This window comes from Oncorhynchus keta, chromosome 11 (assembly GCF_023373465.1).
Source record: "Oncorhynchus keta strain PuntledgeMale-10-30-2019 chromosome 11, Oket_V2, whole genome shotgun sequence".
NCBI classification, from domain to species: domain Eukaryota; kingdom Metazoa; phylum Chordata; class Actinopteri; order Salmoniformes; family Salmonidae; genus Oncorhynchus; species Oncorhynchus keta.
The window spans coordinates 44,488,716-44,516,111 of record NC_068431.1 but is presented as its reverse complement, the minus strand read 5'-3'; the positions used below and the strand labels follow the sequence as shown (position 1 = coordinate 44,516,111).

General features: G+C 45.3%; 1 protein-coding gene and 1 non-coding gene across 2 annotated transcripts; one reads left to right on the top strand and one right to left on the bottom strand.

Annotated features, from left to right (window-relative positions):
• Positions 1–3: 3 nt before the first annotated feature.
• Positions 4–26,721, bottom strand: LOC118390744 (histamine H2 receptor-like). Its single transcript, XM_035781462.2, has 3 exons — positions 26,615–26,721; positions 2,294–3,205; positions 4–2,086 (listed from the first exon to the last, which is right to left on the bottom strand). Exons 2-3 carry the CDS (start codon positions 2,912–2,914, stop codon positions 1,658–1,660), a joined length of 1,050 nt encoding a protein of 349 aa, XP_035637355.1. The 5' UTR covers positions 2,915–3,205; positions 26,615–26,721; the 3' UTR covers positions 4–1,657.
• On the top strand, positions 9,418–9,472 carry LOC118390822 (U7 small nuclear RNA). Its single transcript, XR_004827021.1, has one exon. It is a non-coding gene; the product is annotated as a U7 small nuclear RNA (small nuclear RNA).
• Positions 26,722–27,396: the final 675 nt, after the last annotated feature.

Here is a 27,396-nt window from a genome sequence, read left to right as displayed (position 1 = left end):
GGAGTCTCCTTGGAGCTCAGACAACTTCTCCCTGGAGGGAGAAGTTGTTCACTACTACTACAGATATATAAAAAAAACACATAACAAGAAGAAACAATATCCTCACGTAAAGGTATAATGTCAAAAACAGTTGTGTATGATATTGAGGATATGATTGCTGTCTGTCTTCAGATATGAAGTGGTTCGTCACTGAGAGCAAGAGCAACAAGAGTTTCCAGAAGAAGGATTTGGTTGCTGGAGAGGGTTCAGAGTGTGAGAGTGGAGAATTGGTAGTTGTTTCTCCAGATTTTAATTACAGTACAGGTACTGTACTGTATCATGCCTGAAAGTGCTTAGTGAAAATAAATTGTCAGGTGATGTTTAAATTCCATTTTCAGATTGGAATTTTATTTCTTGCTTTGCAGTTCAACAATAACCAGGACATATTAGGTCATTATAATTGGTCGTATGTACATGTATAATACATTATAGATAAACATATGTCTGTAACAATGATTTGTACACACGGATACTGATACAATTGATTTTGTCACCTCTTCTTGTGAGGGTGAGTGTGATGACACATCTGGTCACTAGAGGGCAGGGACACGTCATTTATAGAAGTCATTGCAGACAAAGTACATAGTCTGCAAGTGTCTGAGTGTGAATGAGAGTATTTGATTGTGCGGGGACTTTTTGAAAAATGTCATTCACTTATATTATGAACTATTGTATGTACAATATGAGGTCACATGGCCAGACAGAAACAAAGTCTACAAATCCAGTGGGCAAATTACACTACATTCTGATAAACAGTCAACAGTAACGTCTCATGGTGTGAATGTCACATGCCATATAATAGCAGCACAGGTGAGTGTTTCTTGGCAGCACATGTGAATGTGGGGGTTGTTGGGTTGATGTGAGATAATAATTGTCAAACAGTAGGTCAGTTATTTCTACTGCGTCACAGATTGGGCTGTCGGCTGTGGCAGGAAACAGTTATGTTAATCTGAGGACCATAGGAAGATGTCACGACACCAAAAGGTTTAGAAACCACTGATGTGAGGGAACCTATGCCCAGTGGAACTACATCAACTGGCTGTTGATGCAGGGGTACATTATTTAAAGGTGGACAGGTATCCCATATGGGGCCGGGATGCCTGGATGACACATCCAGATGTCCTTGTGTCCCCTCCGTCAACCTCCTGGAAGCCATCCAACATACTGTAGCTCTGACTGGACATTCTGTACCTTTTAGGGATGAACACACATATACATTCAAGTAAATCCATCCAGGTTAGTCACTAATTCACCACAAGTGGGTCTGCAACAGAGAGGATCACCAAAACATGTAACTGCCTATGTCTCCATCAGTTAGCTGGGAAATGATCAGCACAGACACAGCTATTTAGACAGTTAATATTGACTCGGCTCTCTGTTCTCTTTATCTTCTTGGTATGGGTTTGTTCTCCTTTGTTTTATAAGCAGGTGGTAGATAACGTATCAGCCATTTTATATCATACTGTACTAGCTCCTGCACAACTGTCCCTCATTCACCTTTATAAAGTGTCCTGCATGTGTTACCTAGTCCCTATCCAGTGTGTATTGTATTTTACCAGGTCTGGTCAGCAATGCTGCTGCCATTGCTCTTCTGAGAGGTGAGGCTCTTTCCCTCTGGCTAATTGTCTTTAGGGAGGGTGTCTGTGTGGCCATTGGTCAGATCAGTGTCTCTGTGTTCGCTAGAGAGGGGCACTTGTTTCTGCAAGGACACACAGATAGTTGTGGATATGTGTCTCCACCGTGGCCCCCTGCAGCACAGCAGCTCCCCATAGGCTCTGCGGAAGTCCCTATTCAAGGCTGGGTACAGGATGGGGTTGACAACGGAGTTAAAGTAGCCCAGCCACAGCACCACAGAGTGGGCAGTAGTAGGGGGGTTAGTCTCTGCCCCGATGCCCATGCAGGTAAAGAAGGTGTAATAGGGGAACCAGCAGATAATGAAGGCCCCCAGGACTGCTGCTAGAGTCACTGTGGCCTTGTGCTCCCGCGCTGTGGCCGCCGCTGATGCTGTGGGGGCGAATGAGGGTGTGGCAGCTCGGATACGCCGTACCTGAATGGATGGATAAAGACAGGTTAAAGAGAAAGAGGGTCAGCAGATGGATGACTGAAATGATGACATTAATAAATGGATGGAACTATAGTAGCTACTACTAATTATTCCAATACTACTATTGCTGCTCCAGTCACAATTACTGTTATCACTACTACCACTGATGATACTACCACACAACAAATAAATATAAGGAATAAAATGAACCTGTTTGCGTGCTATCTGAAAGATGCAGTGGTACATCCCGCACATGACCAGTAGTGGGAGGTAGAAGGTGCCAAAGGCATCTAGGAGCACGTAGTTGTTATGCCACTCAAAGCGGCAGGTGCGTCCCTCCTCCACCTCGTCCCAAATGCCCCAGTCCAGGTTCTGCACCCTGAAGTCAGCCGTGTTCCAGCCCAGGTGGATGGGGAGGAAGGACATGGCCAGGGAAGTGACCCAGATGGTGGTGATGGCCAGGGCTACTCGGGGAGGGGTGACCCTGCGGGGGTAGCAGAGTGGGGCTGAGATGGCCAGGTAACGGTCCACACTGATGGCCAGCAGAGTCAGAATGGAGGCCGTACAAAACATCACATCCAGAGACACATAGATGTTACATAGGGTGCCCCCCAGGGGCCAGTGTCCACTCCGCAGCTCCAGGGTGGCAGAGAAGGGAAGCACCAGCAGGCCCAGCAACAGATCCGTCACAGCTAGTGACACAACAAAGCAGTTAGCAATGCGGCGCAGGCGGCGGCTGAGCCCCACGGCCAAACACACCAGCACGTTCCCGCCGATGGTCACCACGATGAAGGACACCAGAAACAGCCAACGGAGTACCGTGGAGATCATGGTGTGCCTCCCCCTGCACTAGGTCACAAGGTCCGGCCCTGCCTCCACATCAGACCTACTGCTTCTGTCAGCTTATCTTCTCCTGCAGGCAGGACTACAGACAGGACTACTGCATAGAATCCAGCCCTCTGCTTAACAAGCTTGTTGAGGACTTGGTATAATGACAGGGTCCTGTCAATTCAGCTGTCAGTATCCATCAGATTAATGAGGGCTTCACACTGTCGGGGGATGCTGTATTGCAGCCATCTCTTGTTTAATAATTTCACAGAAGATGTCCTCTTTGAAGCTGCCCTGGTGTACAAAAAAACAAAACAATGGCCATTGGGCTATGTCGATTTCAACATGATAGTGCATTAGTAGACTGATGTTAAGTGGTACGAGGTTAAGGCTGTGTCGATTTCAACATGATAGTGCATTAGTAGACTGATGTTAAGTGGTACGAGGTTAAGGCTGTGTCGATTTCAACATGGTAGTGCATTAGTAGACTGATGTTAAGTGGTACGAGGTTAAGGCTGTGTCGATTTCAACATGATAGTGCATTAGTAGACTGATGTTAAGTGGTACGAGGTTAAGGCTGTGTCGATTTCAACATGATAGTGCATTAGTAGACTGATGTTAAGTGGTACGAGGTTAAGGCTGTGTTGATTTCAACATGATAGTGCATTAGTAGACTGATGTTAAGTGGTACGAGGTTAAGGCTGTGTTGATTTCAACATGATAGTGCATTAGTAGACTGATGTTAAGTGGTACGAGGTTAAGGCTGTGTTGGATAAGATAACAGCCTTTAGGTAAAGGTAAAAAAAGACATTGACCCATGAGAAAATTCTCATTACGCAAATATATAATATATATACTTTTTATGTATGAAAATTCACGTCTCTTAGACTACAGAACTGAAACAATGGCCCTTTGGTGTCTAATATACAGTACATGGTTGAAATATCAAAGGTCGTCCTTCACTTCATTGAATAATTGTTTTCTTTCATGATGGTAATTCAATTGCACATCATGTGAAGGAGAAATGTTAATGAATGCACTTGCCTCTGATGCAGTGTGGTGCTGTTTGTTCTGGAAGAACACAAGAACATTCCACCAGCATTAGCTTGAAGCTTCGCTAAAGTCTATCTGCAGGCCTTTTGATTATGCAGCTTACATATTGGACCCAGAACCCAGGAGTCAAAGATGACCTAAAGGCCTGCTCAAAATGTGCATTTAAAATCTAACATTGAATATTAGGAAATTGCCACCAGACAAGGCATTGTTTGATAAACCATGTTGAGACATCATTAGTACTTCTTAGAAGGCCACATCACATTTGGGCTCTAACATTAGCTTGGACTTGTCCAAGGTACTGAAAATGTCCAGACTAGTGAAAATATCCATGTTCTTATGGGGATATGATATAATTCCACTAGCTGCCCTCCCTCTACAACTCCCTAACCCAGGTGAAGTACTGTAGCTAGTGTTCCCATTACAGACAGATGAAACCTGGCCTGAACAGGGCTGATCCAATACAATCATTAAGGATGGATGACACCGACATAGGGGAGCTATGAAAGCTCCCAGTTGATGCGATTATACTGTGCTATCCAAACGCCAATCAAATTACAGAGGCATGAGGCGCTACGCAGGCAACATCCACAGCAGGCAGCCAGCCCAGTCAGCACAGGCCAAACATACAGTACTTTCCTCACAAGATCATGAATTAACCATAGTCTGAATATAAGGAAAGATTGACTGTAATTTAGAGAAAATATGCACAGTCAATCAGGAGTCAGCCAGGAAAGAGATCTTTGTTGAGGGCCGACTATGCACTTCATATCTAGTAATGGTGAAGTGGGCCTGGATAAATTCCTCAACAGAGCAAAACCCACCAAAGGGACCTGATGAAAAGGAGGGAGCTATATGACAGGTATATCAGGTAAGACCCAAGTGCAGACTGTGTAGAAGTATAATGTTTATTGTAACAGGGGCAGGTTAAGGCAGGCAGGGGTCGATAATCCAGAGTAGTGGGGCAAAGGTACAGGACGGCAGGCACGTCCAGGGTCAGGTCAGGCAGAGGTCGGTAATCCAGAGTCGGGACAAAAGGTACAGGACGGCAGGCAGACTTATGGTCAGGCAGAGTCATCAGGCAGGCGAGCTCAGAGTCAGGACAGGCAAGGGTCAAAACCAGGAGGGTGAGAAAAGAGACTGGAAAAAGCAGGAGCTGAGACAAAACTATGCTAGGCTTAACTTCTTCGAGATAGGGGGCGCTCTTTTCATTTTTGGATAAAAAACGTTCCCGTTTTAAACAAGATATTTTGTCACGAAAAGATGCTCGACTATGCATGTAATTGACAGCTTTGGAAAGAAAAAACTCTGACGTTTCCAAAACTGCAAAGATATTATCTGTGAGTGCCCCAGAACTAATGCTACAGGCGAAACCAAGATGAAGTTTCATACAGGAAATGCCCCAGATTCTGAAGGTGCTGTGTTCCAATGTCTCCTTATATGGCTGTGAATGCGCCAGGAATGAGCCTGCCCTTTCTGTCGTTTCCCCAAGGTGTCTGCAGCATTGTGACGTATTTGTAGGCATATCATTGGAAGATTGACCATAAGAGACTACATTTACCAGATGTCCGCCCGGTGTCCTGTGTCAAAATTATTGTGTAATCTCTTGGTCCATGCGCGTTCCGTTTCTTCAGAGGAGAAAGTCAACTGCCACGAAGGATTTATCATCGATAGATATGTGAAAAACACCTTGAGGATTAATTCTAAACATCGTTTGCCATGTTTCTGTCAATATTATGGAGTTAATTTGGAAAGAAGTTTGCGTTTCAATGACTTAATTTTTGTTTTTTTTCTTACCCAAACGTGATGAAGAAAACGGAGCGATTTGTCAACATAAATAATCTTTTTGTAAAAACTGAACATTTGCTATCTAACTGAGAGTCTCCTCATTGAAAACATCTGAAGTTCTTCAAAGGTAAATGATTTTATTTGAATGCTTTTCTGTTTTTTGTGAAAATGTTGCATGCTGAATGCCAGGCATAATCCTATGCTAGGCTATCAATACTGTTACACAAATGCTTGTTTAGCTATGGTTCAAAAGCATATTTTGAAAATCTGAGATGACAGTGTTGTTAACAAAAGGCTAAGCTTGAGAGCTAGCATATTGATTTCATTTAATTTGCGATTTTCATGAATAGTTAACGTTGCGTTATGGTAATGGGCTTGAGGCTGTAGTCACGATCCCGGATCCGGGATGGCTCGACGCAAAAAGTTAAACAAACAAGACAAAACTGGCACAAACAGACAGAAAACACAGGGTGGCAACAAGCATAAGGACAGGTGAAACAGATCAGGGCGTGACAGTACCACCCACTCCCCTGCATCCTACCTGGGCCCATACCTGGTTGAGCGGGGTGCCGGCGCTGGGACTCAGAGATGAGGCCTGGGTCCAGGACGTCCCTAGCGGAGACCCAGCACCTCTCCTCCGGGCCATAACCCTCCCAGTCAACCAGGTACTGGAATCCCCTGCCCACAGGTCGAGCCTTCAGGAGACGTCTCATCATGTACGCCGGTGGGCCGTCAATGAGACAGGGGAGAGGGGTGGGCCTGGAAACAACAGTTTCTGACCCCCCCTTGGGTCGTGCCGTGGCGGAGATCTTTGTGGGCTATACTCGTCCTTGTCTCAGGATGGTAAGTTGGTGGTTGAAGATATCCCTCTAGTGGTGTAGGGGCTGTGCTTTGGCAAAGTGGGTGGGGTTATATCCTTCCTGTTTGGCACTGTCCAGGGGTATCATCGGATGGGGCCACAGTGTCTCCTGACCCCTCCGGTCTCAGCCTCCAGTATTTATGCTGCAGTAGTTTGTGTGTCGGGGGGCTAGGGTCAGTTTGTTATATCTGGAGTACTTCTCCTGTCTTATCCGGTGTCCTGTGTGAATTTAAGTATGTTCTCTCTAATTCTCTCTTTCTCTCTCTCTCTCTGAGGACCTGAGCCCTAGGACCATGCCTCAGGACTACCTGGCATGATGACTCCTTGCTGTCCCCAGTCCACCTGGCCGTGCTGCTGCTCCAGCTTCAACTGTTCTGCCTGCGGCTATGGAATCCTGACCTGTTCACCGGACGTGCTACCTGTCCCAGACCTATTATTTGACCATGCTGGTCAATTATGAACATTTGAACATCTTGGCCATGTTCCACCCCTCACAGCCTGGTTCCTCTCTAGGTTTCGGCCTTTCTAGGGAGTTTTTCCTAACCAACGTGCTTCAACACCTGCATTGCTTGCTGTTTGGGGATTTAGGCTGGGTTTCTGTACAGCACTTGATGTACAGCTGATGTACGAAGGGCTATATAAATACATTTGATTTGAAGGACAGGTGAAACAGATCAGGGTGTGACAAGGTATGCAAAGGCTCTAAACATTTCTATCCTGCAACTCAAAGAAAAGGCAGTCCCCATGCATAACTGCGGGCAGAGATATGCACTGTAGAGCTGGCCGTATGTTTTTTTTTCAATCACAGACAAGCATTTTTTGGAACAATGTTGTCGATTTTTAAAACAGAGTCCACAAGTTTTTGAAAAACAGTAAATGGGTTTTCCAAATCTCAAAACAAATACATTCATCAAAACTATATTGAGCTGTCAAAATTGCAAATACATTCATCAAAAGAACGACTGCCTGCAAAAACACAACCATGCTTATCTATTGAGTCCGAGCAGACAAAACAGGAAGTTAGTTTGTGTTTTAAAAATCCAAGTAGGTCAATACATTTTCTTTGCAGTCAGTAAATCATGATCAGTCGGGAAGCAAGTTCAAGGAGTGGATCATTTAATAAATTGAACATAATACAAAACAAGAAACATGAACATCGCAGACAGGAAACAGAAACAATGTCACCTGGGGAAGGAACCAAAGGGAGTGACATATTACATTTTCCCCCCCTTCATTTAACTAGGCAGAACAATAGATTTTTACCTTGTCAGCTTGGGGATTTGATCTTGCAACCTTTTGGTTACTTGTCCAGTGCTCTAACCATTAGGCTACCTGACACCCCAGTGGGCTTGACGGGCTCCCCTGCCTTAAAGATATAGGGCAGGTAATCAAGGAGGTGATGGAGTCCAGGTGAGTGTCATTATGATGAACCGGCTGAGGTGTGAGAGCCTAATGAGCTAGCTAAGACCTCCCCGGTTGCCTCGGTCAAGGCACTGGGAACCTGTTCACCCAGCTGAGGCAGGGGAGCCTGACAAACCGGCTGAGGCCTCCCAGGTAGCTCCGGTTCGGACACTCGGACCCGACTTCACCTCCAACACAAAAGAAAACTCCCTGATGCTTCCCTATGGTGAGGCGTCATTCTGTAATGTGTTTGCTTAGAAGCAAGTTCAGAGAGTGAAACATTTAATGAACATAAACCAGAACAGAAAACAGAAACAATGACTCCTGGGGAAGGAACCAAAGGGAGTGACATATATAGGGCAGGTTATCAAGGAAGTGATGGAGTCCAGGTGAGTGTCATTATGCGCTGATGCGCGTAACGATGGGGACAGGTGTGCGCCTTAATGAGCAGCCTGGTGACCTAGAGGCTGGAGAGGGAGCACACCTGACAAAATGTGCCAATAGCAAGTGTGACAGTAGAACTATCCAAAGGTGCAGAATTATATTACTCTCTTTTTTATTAATATTTCACCAGCACTTTCATACACATCAAATCAAATATTCTTCCTAATTATAAATACATAACATTGAGAATACAAATAAGCACATTGTGTGTAGTATTCATTCATCAATGTCATCACAATCCGAATCCATGTATTCAATACATAGGCTGGCTTGCTCATAGTTTTGTAGACTTTCCATTGGTGCACATAAACACGATCCACAATAGAAATAAGGAACGATGAATACAATGTGGGAACACAACTGATATGAATGTGTAGGCATCAATCCACACCAAAGCAAAGCTTTAAAATGGAAGGTCACGATGTTGGAGACACACACACACAGTGCATGCATGCACACACACACTTACAGAGAACACAGAGACATGCAGAACACAAAGTATAACGATGAACAGTAATTGTGTAAAAGCTCAATGGCTTCACACTTCTCCTTAGATAACATAAAGGGTCTCTAGACCATTCATAAAATATTCTTGAAATTGTGTCATTCTGTTTTCTTTCTCGCATAATATCATCCATATGAGTTTGTGTACGACTTTGACTGCAGTCCCACGTGAAAAAAATACTACAGTTTGCTGTAGAATACTGTAGTAAACTGTAGTATACTGTAGAATACTATACTACACAATGTAGTGTCTCTCGATCGTGTGTAGCAATTACTATAGAATATTGCGATGAGATGTAAATACTACAGTATCCTACAGTCTGCAAAAACACTACAGTTTAACTATAGTAATACTATAGTTAACTAGGCAAGTCAGTTAAGGATTTGATCTAGCAACCTTTGCGGTTACTGGTCCAATGCTCTAACCACAAGGATACCTGGCTACCTACAGGTTATGGAAAATTTGCTCTTTTAGTATTTGCCAAGTAGGTTTCCTCAAGGAGAAAGCCCTCCTTTTCTATGCAAAAGATAATAAAATAATACACTATAGTAAAACTACAGTATAATGTCGACAAAAACACAACAGTAAATATTACAGTATACTGTAGTACAGCCCGCAAAACACTATAGTAAGTATTATATAATATACTACAGTTTATTAACTACAGTAATACTACAGTATTTATACTATATTAAACTGTAAATACTATAGTCTATTACAGTAATATCTGCAAAAACTCTATAGGAAAAAAATACAGTATACCACAGTCTGCAAAAAGAATATAGTCCACAAAAACACTACAGCTTTTTAACTATAATATTGTTTCATGTGGGAGTGGTATAAACACAAATCTATTCAGTGGAAATGCCAACATTTTCCATAAACTTTAATTTGACAAAAACCGTCCTCCATAGTCTAGACATGGCATTAACACCCGCAGACATTTTCAGTAGGCTTGGACAAAAGACACTTTTATACTGTTAGGGGCAATTATTTCTTAACCTCAGGTCGATGTCTGCACCCCGCTGAAATCTAATTAGCACAATAAAAAAATCCCCATAAAAATCAATCAGTTTAAACTAGAGGCGATACTAGAGTATCTATTTTTTTGCATTGGATGGATCTCAATCCACCCCTACCGCCGACTGTATGAAACACTTCTGCATCTGCAGTGAAAGGTGACAGAGTGTGAGCAATGTTGGTCAGACCATGAGACATCCAAAAATCAGTATTCTCATGCAATCATCTGTAGCCTCCGTACGGTTTAGCCTACAAACCACTCTATGGAAAGATGAGACTCTCACGAATACGTACAGTACCAGTCAAAAGTTTGGACACACCTACTCATATTTTTCCCTTTTTTTAACTATTTTCTACATTGTAGAATAATAGTGAAAACATCAAAACTATGAAATAACACATATGGAATCATGTAGTAAAAGAGTGTTAAAACAAATCAAAATATATTTTATATTTGAGATTCTTCAAAGTAGCCACCCTTTGCCTTGATGACAGCTTTGCATACTCTTGACATTCTCTCAACCAGCTTCATGAGGAATGCTTTTCCAACAGTCATGAAGGAGTTCCCACATATGCTGAGCACATGTTGGCTGCTTTTCCTTCACTCTGCATTCCAACTCATCCCAAACCATCTCAATAGGGTTGAGGTTGGGTGAATGTGGAGGCCAGGTCATCTGATGCAGCACTCCATCACTATCCTTCTTGGTCAAATAGCCCTTACACAGGTGTCTTTTGGGTCATTGTCTTGTCAAAAAAGAAATGATAGTCCCACTAAGTGCAAACCAGATGGGATGGCGTATCGCTACAGAATGTTGTGGTAGCCATGCTGGTTAAGTGTGCCTTGAATTTTAAATAAATCACTGACAGTGTCACCAGAAAAGAACCCCCAGACCATCACACCTCCTCCATGCTTCACGGTGGGAACTACACAGGCGGATATCATCTGTTCACCTACTCGCTGTCTCACAAAGACACGGCGGTTGGAACCAAAACTCTCAAATTTGGATTCATCAGACCAAAGGACAGATTTCCACCAGTCTAATGTCCATTGCTTGTGTTTCTTGGCCCAAACAAGTCACTTCTTATTTTAGTAGTGGTTTCTATGCAGCAATTCAACCCTGAAGGCCTGATTCATGCAATCTACAATGTAGAAAATAGTAAAAATCAAGAAAAAAACTCTTGAATGAGTAGGCGTGTCCAATCTTTCGACTGGTCTCTATGATGCCCCCAGTACTCACAATACTCGTCTGAAGGTCCCCCGGGACCAGTTAACAAGATTAATATATATGATAGACACTTCAAAACAAACTTCCTTTAGATTTGTTTTTGGGGGGATTATATGTTGCTCCATGTAGTGAATCTGTCTATCAATTAAATTATTTGTTTTAAACAATTCTAAATCAAATAGCAAAATTATCCTTAAAACAAGAGGGAGATAGAGAAAGGGGGAGAGAGAGAATGAAAGGGAGTGGGGGTGAGAGAGAGAAGGAAAAGGAGAAGGGGGAGAGAGAAGGAGAGGGAGAGGGAGAGAGACAAGGAAAGGGAGACGGGGAGAGAGAGAAGGAAAGGGAGTGGGGGCGATAGAGAGAAGGAAAAGGAGAAGGGGAGAGAGAAGGAAAAGGAGAGGGGGAGAGAGAAGGAAAGGGAGACGGGGAGTGAGAGAAGGAGAGGGGGAGAGAGAAGGAAAAGGAGAGGGGGAGAGAGAAGGAAAAGGAGAGGGGGAGAGAGAGAAGGAAAAGGAGAGGGGGACTGAGAGAAGGAAAAGGAGAGGGGGAGAGAGAAGGAAAAGGAGAGGGGGAGAGAGAGAAGGAAAAGGAGAGGGGGAGAGAGAAGGAAAAGGAGAGGGGGAGAGAGAGAAGGAAAGGGAGAGGGGGAGAGAGAAGGAAAGGGAGACGGGGAGAGAGAGAAGGAAAAGGAGAGGGGGAGAGAGAAGGAAAAGGAGAGGGGGAGAGAGAAGGAAAAGGAGAGGGGGAGAGAGAAGGAAAAGGAGAGGGGGAGAGAGAGAAGGAAAGGGAGTGGGGGAGAGAGAGAGAAGGAAAGGGAGTGGGTGAGAGAGAGAGAAGGAAAAGGAGAAGGGGGAGAGAGAAGTAGAGGGAATCGGAGAGAGAGAAGGAAAAGGAGACGGGGAGAGAGAAGGAAAAGGAGTGGGGGAGAGAGAAGGAAAAGGAGTGGGGGAGAGAGAAGGAAAAGGAGAGGGGGAGAGAGAAGGAAAGGGAGACGGGGAGAGAGAGAAGGAAAAGGAGAGGGGGAGAGAGAAGGAAAAGGAGAGGGGGACTGAGAGAAGGAAAAGGAGAGGGGGAGTGAGAGAAGGAAAAGGAGAGGGGGAGAGAGAAGGAAAGGGAGAGGGGGAGAGAGAAGGAAAAGGAGAGGGGGAGAGAGAAGGAAAAGGAGAGGGGGAGAGAGAAGGAAAATGAGAGGGAGAGAGAGAGAAGTAGAGGGAGAGGGAGAGAGAGAAGGAAAGGGAGATGGGGAGAGAGAGAAGGAAAGGGAGTGGGGGCGATAGAGAAGGAGAGGGAGACGGGGAGAGAGAGAAGGAGAGGGAGAGGGGGAGAGAGAGAATGAAAGGAGGTGGGGGAAGAGAGAAGGAAAGGGACAGGGGGCGAGAGAGAGAAGGAAAAGGAGAAGGGGAAGAGAGAAGGAAAGGGAGAGGGAAAGGGAGAGGGAGAGGGAGAAGGAAAGGGAGAGGGAAAGGGAGAGGGAGAGGGAGAAGGAAAGGGAGACGGGGAGAGAGAGAAGGAAATGGAGAAGAAGAGAGAGAGAAGGAAATGGAGATGGAGAGATAGAGAGAGAAGGAAATGGAGACGGGGAAGAGAAGGAAAGGGAGACGGGGAAGAGAAGGAAAGGGACTGGGGGCAAGAGAGAGATGGAAAAGGAGAGGGGGAGAGAGAGAAGGAAAGGGAGAGGGAGAGAGAGAAGGAAATGGAGATGGAGAGAGAGAGAAGGAAATGGAGACGGGGAAGAGAAGGAAAGGGACTGGGGGCAAGAGAGAGATGGAAAAGGAGAGGGGGAGAGAGAGAAGGAAAGGGAGAGGGAGAGAGAGAAGGAAAAGGAGAAGGGGGAGAGAGAAGTAGAGGGAGAGGGAGAGAGACAAGGAAAGGGAGACGGGGAGAGAGAGAAGGAAAGGAGTGGGGGCGATAGAGAAGGAGAGGGAGACGGGGAGAGAGAGAAGGAGAGGGAGAGGGGGAGAGAGAGAATGAAAGGGAGTGGGGAAGAGAGAAGGAAAGGGAGAGGGGTGAGAGAGAGAAGGAAAAGGAGAAGGGGAAGAGAGAAGGAAAGGGAGAGGGGGCGAGAGAGAGAAGGAAAAGGAGAAGGGGGAGAGAGAAGGAGAGGGAGAGGGAAAGGGAGAGGGAGAGGGAGAAGGAAAGGGAGACGGGGAGAGAGAGAAGGAAATGGAGAAGAAGAGAGAGAAAAGGAAATGGAGATGGAGAGAGAGAGAGAAGGAAAAGGAGACGGGGAGAGAGAGAAGGAAATGGAGAGGGAGAGAGAGAAGGAAAGGGAGAGGGAGAGAGAGAAGGAAAAGGAGACGGGGAGAGAGAGAAGGAAAGGGAGAGGGAGAGAGAAGGAAAGGGAGAGGGAGAGAGAGAGAAGGAAAAGGAGACGGGGAGAGAGAGAAGGAAAGGGAGAAGGGGAGAGAGAAGTAGAGGGAGAGGGAGAGAGACAAGGAAAGGGAGATGGGGAGAGAGAGAAGGAAAGGGAGTGGGGGCGATAGAGAAGGAGAGGGAGACGGGGAGAGAGAGAAGGAGAGGGAGAGGGGGAGAGAGAAATGAAAGGGAGTGGGGAAGAGAGAAGGAAAGGGACAGGGGGCGAGAGAGAGAAGGAAAAGGAGAAGGGGAAGAGAGAAGGAAAGGGAGAGGGAAAGGGAGAGGGAGAGGGAGAAGGAAAGGGAGAGGGAAAGGGAGAGGGAGAGGGAGAAGGAAAGGGAGACGGGGAGAGAGAGAAGGAAATGGAGAAGAAGAGAGAGAGAAGGAAATGGAGATGGAGAGATAGAGAGAGAAGGAAATGGAGACGGGGAAGAGAAGGAAAGGGAGACGGGGAAGAGAAGGAAAGGGACTGGGGGCAAGAGAGAGATGGAAAAGGAGAGGGGGAGAGAGAGAAGGAAAGGGAGAGGGAGAGAGAGAAGGAAATGGAGATGGAGAGAGAGAGAAGGAAATGGAGACGGGGAAGAGAAGGAAAGGGACTGGGGGCAAGAGAGAGATGGAAAAGGAGAGGGGGAGAGAGAGAAGGAAAGGGAGAGGGAGAGAGAGAAGGAAAAGGAGAAGGGGAGAGAGAAGTAGAGGGAGAGGGAGAGAGACAAGGAAAGGGAGACGGGGAGAGAGAGAAGGAAAGGGAGTGGGGGCGATAGAGAAGGAGAGGGAGACGGGGAGAGAGAGAAGGAGAGGGAGAGGGGGAAAGAGAGAATGAAAGGGAGTGGGGAAGAGAGAAGGAAAGGGAGAGGGGGTGAGAGAGAGAAGGAAAAGGAGAAGGGGAAGAGAGAAGGAAAGGGAGAGGGGGCGAGAGAGAGAAGGAAAAGGAGAAGGGGAAGAGAGAAGGAAAGGGAGAGGGAAAGGGAGAGGGAGAGGGAGAAGGAAAGGAGACGGGGAGAGAGAGAAGGAAATGGAGAAGACGAGAGAGAGAAGGAAATGGAGATGGAGAGAGAGAGAGAAGGAAATGGAGACGGGGAAGAGAAGGAAAGGGAATGGGGGCAAGAGAGAGATGGAAAAGGAGAGGGGGAGAGAGAAGGAAAGGGAGAGGGAGAGAGAGAAGGAAATGGAGATGGAGAGAGAGAGAAGGAAATGGAGACGGGGAAGAGAAGGAAAGGGACTGGGGGCAAGAGAGAGATGGAAAAGGAGAGGGGGAGAGAGAGAAGGAAAGGGAGACGGGGAGAGAGAAGGAAAGGGAGAAGGGGGAGAGAGAAGTAGAGGGAGAGGGAGAGAGACAAGGAAAGGGAGATGGGGAGAGAGAGAAGGAAAGGGAGTGGGGGCGATAGAGAAGGAGAGGGAGACGGGGAGAGAGAGAAGGAGAGGGAGAGGGGGAGAGAGAGAATGAAAGGGAGTGGGGAAGAGAGAAGGAAAGGGAGAGGGGGTGAGAGAGAGAAGGAAAAGGAGAAGGGGAAGAGAGAAGGAAAGGGAGAGGGGGCGAGAGAGAGAAGGAAATGGAGAAGAAGAGAGAGAGAAGGAAATGGAGATGGAGAGATAGAGAGAGAAGGAAATGGAGACGGGGAAGAGAAGGAAAGGGAGACGAGGAAGAGAAGGAAAGGGACTGGGGGCAAGAGAGAGATGGAAAAGGAGAGGGGGAGAGAGAGAAGGAAAGGAGAGGGAGAGAGAGAAGGAAATGGAGATGGAGAGAGAGAGAAGGAAATGGAGACGGGGAAGAGAAGGAAAGGGACTGGGGGCAAGAGAGAGATGGAAAAGGAGAGGGGGAGAGAGAGAAGGAAAGGGAGACGGGGAGAGAGAGAAGGAAAAGGAGAAGGGGGAGAGAGAAGGAGAGGGAGAGGGAGAGAGACAAGGAAAGGGAGACGGGGAGAGAGAGAAGGAAAGGGAGTGGGGGCGATAGAGAAGGAGAGGGAGACGGGGAGAGAGAGAAGGAGAGGGAGGGGGGGAGAGAGAGAAGGAAAGGGAGTGGGGGAAGAGAGAAGGAAAGGAGAGGGGGTGAGAGAGAGAAGGAAAAGGAGAAGGGGAAGAGAGAAGGAAAGGGAGAGGGGGCGAGAGAGAGAAGGAAAAGGAGAAGGGGAAGAGAGAAGGAAAGGGAGAGGGAAAGGGAGAGGGAGAGGGAGAAGGAAAGGGAGACGGGGAGAGAGAGAAGGAAATGGAGAAGAAGAGAGAGAGAAGGAAATGGAGATGGAGAGAGAGAGAGAAGGAAAAGGAGACGGGGAGAGAGAGAAGGAAAAGGAGAAGGGAGAGAGAGAAGGAGAGGGAGAGGGAAAGGGAGAGGGAGAGGGAGAAGGAAAGGGAGACGGGGAGAGAGAGAAGGAAATGGAGAAGGGGGAGAGAGAAGGAGAGGGAGAGGGAGAGAGACAAGGAAAGGGAGACGGGGAGAGAGAGAAGGAAAGGGAGTGGGGGCGATAGAGAAGGAGAGGGAGACGGGGAGAGAGAGAAGGAAAGGGAGTGGGGGAGAGAGAGAATGAAAGGGAGTGGGGGAAGAGAGAAGGAAAGGGACAGGGGGCGAGAGAGAGAAGGAAAAGGAGAAGGGGAAGAGAGAAGGAACGGGAGAGGGAAAGGGAGAGGGAGAGGGAGAAGGAAAGGGAGAGGGAAAGGGAGAGGGAGAGGGAGAAGGAAAGGGAGACGGGGAGAGAGAGAAGGAAATGGAGAAGAAGAGAGAGAGAAGGAAATGGAGATGGAGAGATAGAGAGAGAAGGAAATGGAGACGGGGAAGAGAAGGAAAGGGAGACGGGGAAGAGAAGGAAAGGGACTGGGGGCAAGAGAGAGATGGAAAAGGAGAGGGGGAGAGAGAGAAGGAAAGGGAGAGGGAGAGAGAGAAGGAAATGGAGATGGAGAGAGAGAGAAGGAAATGGAGACGGGGAAGAGAAGGAAAGGGACTGGGGGCAAGAGAGAGATGGAAAAGGAGAGGGGAGAGAGAGAAGGAAAGGGAGAGGGAGAGAGAGAAGGAAAAGGAGAAGGGGGAGAGAGAAGTAGAGGGAGAGGAGAGAGACAAGGAAAGGGAGACGGGGAGAGAGAGAAGGAAAGGGAGTGGGGGCGATAGAGAAGGAGAGGGAGACGGGGAGAGAGAGAAGGAGAGGGAGAGGGGGAGAGAGAGAATGAAAGGGAGTGGGGGAAGAGAGAAGGAAAGGGAGAGGGGGTGAGAGAGAGAAGGAAAAGGAGAAGGGGAAGAGAGAAGGAAAGGAGATGGGGCGAGAGAGAGAAGGAAAAGGAGAAGGGGAAGAGAGAAGGAAAGGGAGAGGGAAAGGGAGAGGGAGAGGGAGAAGGAAAGGGAGACGGGGAGAGAGAGAAGGAAATGGAGATGGAGAGAGAGAGAGAAGGAAATGGAGATGGAGAGAGAGAGAAGGAAATGGAGATGGAGAGAGAGAGAGAAGGAAATGGAGATGGAGAGAGAGAGAGAAGGAAAGGGAGACGGGGAAGAGAAGGAAAGGGACTGGGGGCAAGAGAGAGATGGAAAAGGAGAGGGGGAGAGAGAGAAGGAAAGGGAGAGGGAGAGAGAGAAGGAAATGGAGATGGAGAGAGAGAGAAGGAAATCGAGACGGGGAAGAGAAGGAAAGGGACTGGGGGCAAGAGAGAGATGGAAAAGGAGAGGGGGAGAGAGAAGGAAAGGGAGAGGGGGAGAGAGAAGGAAAGGGAGACGGGGAGAGAGAGAAGGAAAGGGAGAGGGGGAGAGAGAAGGAAAGGGAGACGGGGAGAGAGAGAAGGAAAGGGAGAGGGGGAGAGAGAAGGAAAGGGAGAGGGGGAGAGAGAAGGAAAGGGAGAGGGGGAGAGAGAAGGAAAGGGAGAGGGGGAGAGAGAGAAGGAAAGGGAGAGGGGGAGAGAGAAGGAAAGGGAGAGGGGGGGAGAGAGAGAAGGAAAGGGAGAGGGGGAGAGAGAGAAGGAGAGGGAGAGGGGACTGAGAGAAGGAAAAGGAGAGGGGGAGAGAGAGAAGGAAAGGGAGAGGGGGAGAGAGAGTGTTTGTGAGAGACCAAGAGAATGAGAGAGATAATGTACATGTATACCCTGCAATACAGACAATGATTTACAACAACGACAGTGGAAAAGTGGTATCGAAATTGATTATCATAATGGCCTCACTGTATAAGAACACCACAAATGTCTCACTTGCGTTCTGCCCTTTGGAGCAACCAAGTGAAACAAAGTCAATATAGATTCCTCTGTGGTGTGAACTCTTGTCCGTTTCCATGGAGACTTTAATAGCCATGAGTGGCAAGTCTGTGCTCTCCCTGGTGATTTCAACAGGCAGCGTTGTCTTCATGCCCACCTGAGCAGGGTTCTGGGTACTGTCAGGGAGGGGACAAAGATAACAGGGTGTTGTTGACTAAAGTGGTTTGGTTAGACTGTTGAACCAACTCATGAGCTGTCATCTCTACCTTTACATTTCACCCACGCTGCACGCATGGAACTACAGTTCTTAGGCAGTCATGATAGCTCAAGAAAATGACTTTGGTCACAGTATTTCAGCAGTGACACAATCACGTGTGACACTGTCCTATTCTATTTACCAGCTCAGAAGTACTATTATGACTACTGAGGTTCTCGTGTGGCGGGACCCTTTGTCAAATATTTCTACTGACAGACCTGGTTAGTATGACTTGGTAAGTCAATTTGAGGCAGTAGATGTGATGTATCCCTCAATATGGTGTATGAAATTATTATTCAGTTTTGAGAGAAGAGAATTGAATTGATCTTAGGGAATCCACCTGTGTACGTTTATCAGCAAAGGTCAGCTGAGTGAGTGACGTCTGGTCACCCTAAGTGCATGTACTCCACTCTACAGCACTCAAGATCAATGGTAGATAGACAACAGAACAGATGGGCCATTATTTAAAAAAAGTTGAAATTGAATGGTCTTCTTGCCCAAGGAATGAGCCACCCCGCATGGCTGCCAATGTGATAGGGATGCAACCAGGGCCAACGTGGATGTCGGTTACTCATGTGCAGGACATAAAGTGTTCAGAAAATCATTCTGAACCGCACTAATTTGGAGGGAAGGTGTGTTTTTGGAGAGAGATGTAAGGGGATGGACCAAATTCATTTACATGCATACTTCTTATCCTTGCTTGTGTTTTCAGATCCAATGGGGAATCCACAGAATCCCTGTGGGATGCAGAAACTGGTAGAGAACATGTCTATGCAACAATGTCTCTTGAAAACCTCCACATTATTTCTAGGATCTTCCCCTTCGATAACGGAGACACCAGACCAGCTTGGCGGCAGAGAGACCAACTAGCTGCATTCGGGTCAGTGTGAGACAAGTGGGTGGACCGCCTTCCCCTGTTTTACAACCCTGGGCCCAACGTTACTATTGATGAGCAGCTTATGCCATTTATGTGCCACTGCCCCTTCAGGCAGTACATACCGTCTAAACCCACAAAAAATGGAATCAAGATCTAGGCTGCCTGTGTTGCTGCTTCATCATATGAGTGGAACTTGCAAGTGTTTACAGGGAAGCCAGGTGGAGGAGCCCTTGACAAGAACCAAGGGATATGGGTTTTCGTGGATGTGACACAGGGACTCCGTGTCCATAACACCACATGCAATCACTTTTTTACTTCCCACTTTTTTACTTCCCACAAGCTGGGACAAGAGCTCCTCAACAGGAAGCTGACGATGGTAGGAACAGTATGAAAAAACAAGCCAGAATACACGGAACAGGCCTATCAATTCCTCTAAGTTTGTGTTTGTGGCCGACACATCCCCAGTATCCTGCATTCCAAAGAAAGGCAGAAATGTGGTAATCATGAGCACGCTGTATACGGGTGGGAGAATCTGCAGCTAGGAACATCAGAAAACAGAAATCATAATAGATTACGATTATCGACACAATGATTGCTTGTTCTGTCACATAAACTGAAATTGTCACGCCCTGATCTGTTTCACCTGTCTTTGTGATTGTCTCCACCCCCCTCCAGGTGTTGCCCATCTTCCCCATTATCCCCTGTGTATTTATACCTGTGTTCTCTGTTTGTCTGTTGCCAGTTCGTCTTGTTTTGTCAAGCTTACCAGCATTTGTCCTGTCAGCTCCTGTCTTTTCCCAGCCTCTCTTTTTCACACCCTCCTGGTTTTTGACCCTTGCCTGTTGTGACCCTGAACCCGCCAGCCTGACCACTCTGCCTGACCCTGAGCCTCCCTGCCGCCCTGTACCATTGCCCCATCTGGATTTCCGACAACTGCCTGACCTGAGCCTGCCTGCCGTCCTGTACCTTTGCCTCTGTTTCTGCAATAAACGTTACTTCGACACGGTCTGCATCTGGGTCTTACCTTGTCCTTATAGAAATTAGGCAAACTATTTGAATTTTAGTAACCAGGAACTGGAGGAGTGATTTCAGCATATTGCACCTTTAAGTAACCTTCTGTCTTATGTAACTGTACCAAACGTAACATATGATACTAATTTGAGTTTCCCAGATTTATGTTTACAGTGGCTTGCGAAAGTATTCACCCCCTTTGGCATTTTTCCTTATTTGTTGCCTTACAACCTGGAATTAAAACATATTTTTGGGGATTTGTATCATTCGATTTCCACAACACCACTTTGAAGATGCAAAATATGTTTTATTGTGAAACAAACAAGAAATAATACAAATCAACTGAAAACTTGAGCGTGCATAGCTGTTCAATACTTTGTAGAGCCTTTACAGCTGAAAGTATCTTGGGGTATGTCTCTATAAGCTTGGCACATCTAGCCACTGGAATGTTTGCCCATTCTTCAAGGCAAAACTTCTCCAGCTTCTTCAAGTTGTATGAGTTCCACTGACGTATAGTAATCTTTAAGTCATACCACAGGTTCCACATTGGATTGAGATGTGGGCTTTGACCAGGCCATTCCAAGACATTTAAATGTTTCCCCTTAAACCACTCAGGTGTTGGTTTAGCAGTATGTTTAGGGTTATTGTCCCGCTGGAAGGTGAACTTCCGTCCTAGTCTCAAATCTCTGGAAGACTGAAACAGGTTTCCCAAAAGAATTTCCCTGTATTTAGCGCCATCCACCATTCCTTCAATTCTGACCAGTTTCTCAGTCGCCGCCAATGAAAAACATCCCCACAGCATGATGCTGCCACCACCATGCTTCACTGTGAGGATGCTATTCTCGGCGTGATGAGAGATGCTTATTTTTTTCTTTAAGCAGTGACTTTTTTCTGGCCATTCTTCCGTAAAACCCAGCTCTGTGGAGTGTATGGCTTAAAGTGGTCCTATGGACAGATACTGTCCTATGTCCTATGGACAGTTGTACCAGATCTTATTTAGGGGCTTCATAGCGAAGGGGATGAATACATATGCACGCACAACTTTTCAATTATTATTTTATTTACATTTTTTAAACAGGTTATTTTTTTCATTTCACTTCACCAATTTGGACTGTTTTGTGTTTGTCCATTACATTACAAGACCAAATCAATTTAAATTACAGGTTGTAATGCAACAAAATAGGACAAAATGCCAAGGGGAATGAAAACTTTTGCAAGGCACTCTACTTTGTTATGTATAGTCTATGAGACCAGCCTGTCTACACATACAGCAGAGCACCTTGTCCATTGTGTTGATACGGTGCCTGTCACTCAATCTTTTAACTTTTTTGATATTTTTTTTTGTAGGGACATAAAACTAAATCTGCAGGAGCTAAAGTTTGAACTGAAGGGGCTGAATCCCCTTTAGCCTTCGTGGTTCCGTGTCCGACTACAGATTAAAGCAAGATTTTGATCAAATCCAACCAGCTAGATTGAAACAATCTTCTTGAAACAATTTTCAAAGAGTTGCAGCTTCCTGGATGCTTTGTGGAACTTCCTAAGTAGTAAATTACTCCGTTCTCCCTGAAATATGCCTGTAAGAGATCCCTCAAATGCCAGTTGGATTAGTTCAGCTTTCCTCGGGTGTAGCATGCCTCTTCTGTGTTGACTGAACACATTTGTCAATGCAGAACATTTGTTTTCGCAGGTAGCCATGGATGCCCCAAAAGTCAGTCCATGTTTCAGTGCAGTAAGCATGGTCAGGATGGTGGAGAGATACCCAGAGGATCATTGCTGGATTTCAAGTGGGGTCTATTTGTCCTCATTGGAGCCAGAGAGGACCATCGCTCACCAGCAAAAACCGGTGAGTGACACTAAACTCAGCTTCCATCAAATCTGTTTTGCTTGGTTCAAGCAGTGGTTTGACATTTTTCACATCTAGAAAGTCATGGCTCTCCGGGTCAAGGGCACACAACGTCTCCACCAGTTGGCTGTTGCTTTCGCTGAATCGTTCTGCCATTTTACCAATGACAGTATCTAACACGCTGAAAAACAGTACTTTCCATTGTCTCTTTTCCTCGGTCCTGCTGGCCTACTGTACTGTCCACCATATATTGCTGGAAATTTGTATGTACATAACATTGTCATTTGCTTGGAGCTGGTGGTGTGTCAATGCCACCAGCACTGCACTGTGCCCAAATGACTTCGTACTCGTTGAGGATTCTGTGTACCATGGTGACTGTAAACTTAAAGCCAGCTTGTAGGAACGCAGGCTAAGCCCCATTTAGCCCCTCGTGGAGTCGGACTTGCGATATCAAAGTTTACTTACATATTTACTTATGGCCCTGCTTACTCCAGACAACTTGCCAGACAAAATTAAACATGCTTATTTTTATAATGAATATGAGTTCTGGGGGCTAAACGTATTACATTCTAAAGCATTAAACATCTCACTAAAAGCTTCAGTCGTTGAAAAGTTATTCTTAAACCTGAATGGGTTCTCCTGTAGATTAGTACGAATGGCTCACCCCTTGTTTAAATTATTGCCCTTTCCCCTTTATCCACACTACAACCTCTTCCTTTCGGTTAATTCAGATCGGAAACCATGTTCAAAATATGATTAAAAATGCTATTATCTTTGATAATGACATGAATGGTGGAGTTATGTCACACGTGCAGGGTACATAAACATATGGGGGAAAAAATAAGCAAATCTGGAGAGAAACATAATGCGGATTTATTCCAACCTGCTTTCTCATGTGCGTGCTGAGAACGTTGTGGTAATATTAGGTCAAACTTAAATATAACATTTTCTAAATATTCTGCTCTGAGGACGTCCAAGACAAGGTCAAATGTAAATTGCATGAACATCAATTGAATATTTTGTTTAACCTAAAACAAATACCCTGTGAACGTCATATAAACTGACTTATTTCATTTTTAAGACCATTAAGGGAACGTCCTGTGCAACCTAACCTAAACATTGTATGGATGTCATCACAACTGAGCATAGTTTGTGTTTTGGGAATCTCTTGTAATGTACCCACACTGTTCCCACGACCTATTTAAATGTTCTGGGAACCTTCACGTAACTTAAAGGCTGTCCTGTCAACATTCTTGCAGCATCAAAGGAATGTTTTGAGCAGTCCGATACAAACATTATCTGAATGTCAGCACAACGGGACAGTTTTAGTGTTTAGGTAACCATATCCCCACAATGTTCCCACAACCTAAAGAAATGTTTTATTAAAGAACATAGAACATGTATTCCGGGAATGTTCTTACAACATCAGGTGAATGTTTTTTGTACCCTAAAAGAACCATTGGAATAATTTGTACAACTTGACAGTTTTTCTATTTTGGGAACATATCTTTCGGGATGTCCCCACAATGTTCCCGCCAGACTGTTCCCACAACCTAATAACATATATTGCGAACCTTTAAAGAAGAGATTAAATGTGTTCTGAAAATGTCCTTGTAACATCAGGTGATCATCTGCACAACTGGACAGTTTCTGTGTTTTGGGAACATATATTTTGTGATGTCCCCACAATGTTCTCACCAGACAGTTCCAGAACCCAATGAAACATTCTGGGAACCTTTAACGAACATATTAAATGTGCTTTGGGAACATTCTTGTATCTTTTGTGATGTCCACTCATTGTTCTCACAAGACTGTTCCCACAACCTAAGAAAATATTCTGAGAACTTTTAAAGAACAAATTAAATGTGTTCTAGGACACATACAGTACCAGTCAACAGTTTGGACACAACTACTCATTCGAGGGTTTTTCTTTATTTTTGACTATTTTCTACATTAGAATAATACTGAGGATATCAGAACTATGAAATAACACATGGAATCATGTAGTAACCAAAAAAGTGTTAAATCTAAATATATTTTATATTTGAGTTTCTTCAAATTAACCACCCTTTGCCTTGATGACAGTTTGGTCTAAGATAGCTCCCAATGTGTTCTCCAGTATCATAAACATTTTAGAAAAAGGCTCAGTGTCATTATCCTTCCAAGGTGAGGTATTGAAAACAGGGATTTCAATCATTTTGACCCTTACCTTCATAAAAATAAAAAAGTAATTAAAAGTCATGACGATCTCACTTACTAAACTCTGTTCTACATGAGACTTTGTTGGCCTTTATGACCAAAAGGATCAGATTTACACATTGTAGGCTATTTTGAAACGTTTCAGACTAATATCAATACCACATAAGCCATTTTCTATCAGAGAAGTTGTTTATTGACTATTTTCTTAGTTAACTTGGCAATTAAGCTAAGAACAAATTATTATTTACAACGACAACCTACCAGGGAACAGTGGATTAACTGCCTTGTTCAAGGGCAGATCGACAAATGTTTACCTCAGCTTAGGGATTCAGTCCAGTAACCTTTCGGTTCACTGGCCCAACACTCTAACCACTAGGCAACCTGCCACCCCAACGTTTTCTAAAAACGTGCTCGCATAAAATATTTGTGCAGAAACAATGGATTGTCAATGGATTACATGACACCTTGAGTTTAAAAACATATATTTTGGTTATTGAACTACAGTAAGTAAAGTGGATTTACATCAGGTAACAGAATTACTGTAATGGGAATAACATCACGGGTACAAGATCTGTACAACTCAGTAACACATAATTATGGATAGGAATGTCATTCTCTTCATGGTGATGTACCCTGACCAGGTACACAAAGGCAGCAATATGCAATATCATCATTATTGGTATTCTACACACTTGCTCATATTCATATGAGCTCAGCCCTCAAACAAGTACAAATGTGGTTGTTCTGGACCAGACCAAATCTGAACCAATCATAGACGTTTATGTTTTACAGCTTTAGACATCGCAGTATGGCAAAGTAGAACACAGTAGAGTACAGTACAGCAGACTACATCACAGTAGAGTACAGTGCAGTATAGTACAGTACATTGGAGTAGTTCGATGCAGTACAGTACAAAAAAAGGAAGAATCAAATCAAATCAAATCAAATGTATTTATATAGCCCTTCTTACATCAGCTGATATCTCAAAGTGCTGTACAGAAACCCAGCCTAAAACCCCAAACAGCAAGCAATGCAGGTGTAGAAGCACGAAAGAAACAGTTGCACGAAAAGTGCATACGAGTGTGTACAACTATGCCCCCAAATATTCAAATGAGCCCCACCTCTACATTATGAAGTAGCTGGGCTTGGTGTGGGCTAGCACAACACGGGCCAGCCTACACCAGGCCAACACAAACTAACCTGCACCAATCCCACATCAGCCCAACACCGGCTTGTTTTGGGCTAGTGATGGCTAGCCCATGTTAGGCTGATGTGGGATTGGTGCGGGTTAGCTTGTATTGGCCGGGGTTAGGCTGGGTCGTGTTGGGCTGGTGTTGGCTTGATGTGTTTGGCTGGTGATGCTGTGGATTTGGCTGGTGATGCTGGTCTAGCCCATGTTGGGCTGGTGAGAGCTTGGTGTAGGCTAGCCTGTGCCTACCTTGCCCACTGAATACCCACATGTCAATGCTGGGTAAATAAGACATCTCCTCAGGGTTAGGTATAAACCGGTATGTTTTTATAGTCACTGCCTAGAGTCAGAAGTCTGGGCCCATCCCAACAGCAGGATAAATCATTGAACAGTAGAACAGAACAGAGCACCGCTAAGCTACAACCACCTATTATCATGCTAACCAATGACGGCAAAACCCAGATGGATCACTATGCAAACACATCAACCTCTCCATATATGTTACAGAGTGTGCATGTAAACAAACATGCACATACACATACACCACAGGAGGTTGGTGGCACCTTAATTGGGGAGGGTGGGCTCAAAGGCTGCAATGGAGTAGTTGGAATGGCATCGAACTCATCAAACACATGGTTTCCATACCATACCATTCACTCACTACACTACACTAATTATGAGCCGTCCTCCTCTCAGCAGCCTCCTGTGACGGACACACACCCAGGCACACAAACGCACAAAGGAACAGTACATATGTGAGCCTGAGACTTCTCCGAACTGCAGAAGACCAGCCAAATACACAGTATGTTCAAAACATAGCATCATTCACATTTTTTGTTACAGTGTATTTGCGTTGTCATGAAAACCCAACCCTAGGCAACACAGTGACAAGGGGCTGGTTTCAATTATGGACACTATAGGCATAGAGGAACTCTGTCATGCCTACATTGATAAGAGAGAGAAAAAATGGTGGGACCCTCCCGACCAATAACCAAGCAGACATGCCAGAACATCACAATTCAAAACCAAAGTTTGCAGAACTTTTGCAGTGGTTATAGTGAAGGTAGTTGATGCAAACGAGCCACTTGAGAAAAGCACTCTTTAAAAAGAACCTCTGTGATCTCCATCTTGCTAGTTACTATTTTAAACTATTTTTTATTTTAATTAAGCGTATAAAGTAATGATGCAGGTAACGACGTAGGCAGTAGTTCCTCCATGCCAAAATAGTCCATCATTGAAACCGGACCCTGGTCACAGTGTTGCCTAGGATCGGGTTTTCGAGACTATTATTTATTTACGATTGTCAGAATACAGCAAGAGACTAAGACCCCCCCCAGGAAACCACTTAAAGCACACACAACGGTAATGTGGTTAACTATTACAACGTCCTAGACTGACATCTACACAAACTTAGAAATACACATTCACAATTTACATTAATCACAGCAAACGCAACGAGTTTAAAGACAACCAAAGTGCCAAAAGCTGTGAAGGAGTTACAGAAGGAGAAGCTCACCTCACACTGGCTGATGGGAGTCAGAATGACGACAGTGTTCTCGCCAAACCTAACCTTCTGCTCAGGTTATAAATGTAATTTCGGTTTCCATCTGGTGTCTACTCCCTCTCCCTCCCTATCACTCTTTCCCGCTCTCTCCCTCTCTTCCTGTCCTTTGTTTGCTTACTCCCTCCTCCTCCTTTTGGTGTTCGTCATTGCCATATTTATTTGTTTATTGTTTACATCCTCCCATTCAATTGGATTGTAGTTACATAAATAGGATGAGAAATGAATCGTATAAAACAATGAAATGACAACTCTTCTCTCTCTCTCTGTCCCTATCTCTATTCCCTGTCGTTTCTCTGTCTCTCACACACACTCACACACGTACGCACGCAGGCACCCATGTACTGTACTCACATACTCATACTGTACAAACACAGAACTCTAACTGGGATTAGTGATTATTGTGCATCAACACTCCTCTACCGGTGCTAATATTTGATGGGAACTGAACATCCAGAAGCAGTCAATCATTATTTGTTAACTTAATATCCCATCGCGAGCCCACACGTTGGTAAGAGAGGCCGATGAGCCGGCACCCTGACGGAACTACGTAGGTGAGTACATAAACCCTGTCTGCCCTCCGTTCTATTGGTGAACATACAAATTGTACGAGATCCGTTCGAAACTATCCTATCAACGGGACCTAAAGCACTGTAATATCCTATGTTTCACGGAGCTGTGGCTGAATAAAGACATGGATAATGTACATCAAGCTGGTTTGTCTATGCATCGGCAGT

What these genes read in the sequence shown, in the direction of transcription:
- LOC118390744 (XM_035781462.2), bottom strand. Translation starts at nt 2,914, where the DNA reads ATGATCTCCACGGTACTCCGTTGGCTGTTTCTGGTGTCCTTCATCGTG. An exon ending in TTCAGATAGCACGCAAACAG is followed by an intron (nt 2,087 to 2,293) that starts GTTCATTTTATT and finishes CCATCCATTCAG; the next exon opens with GTACGGCGTATCCGAGCTGC.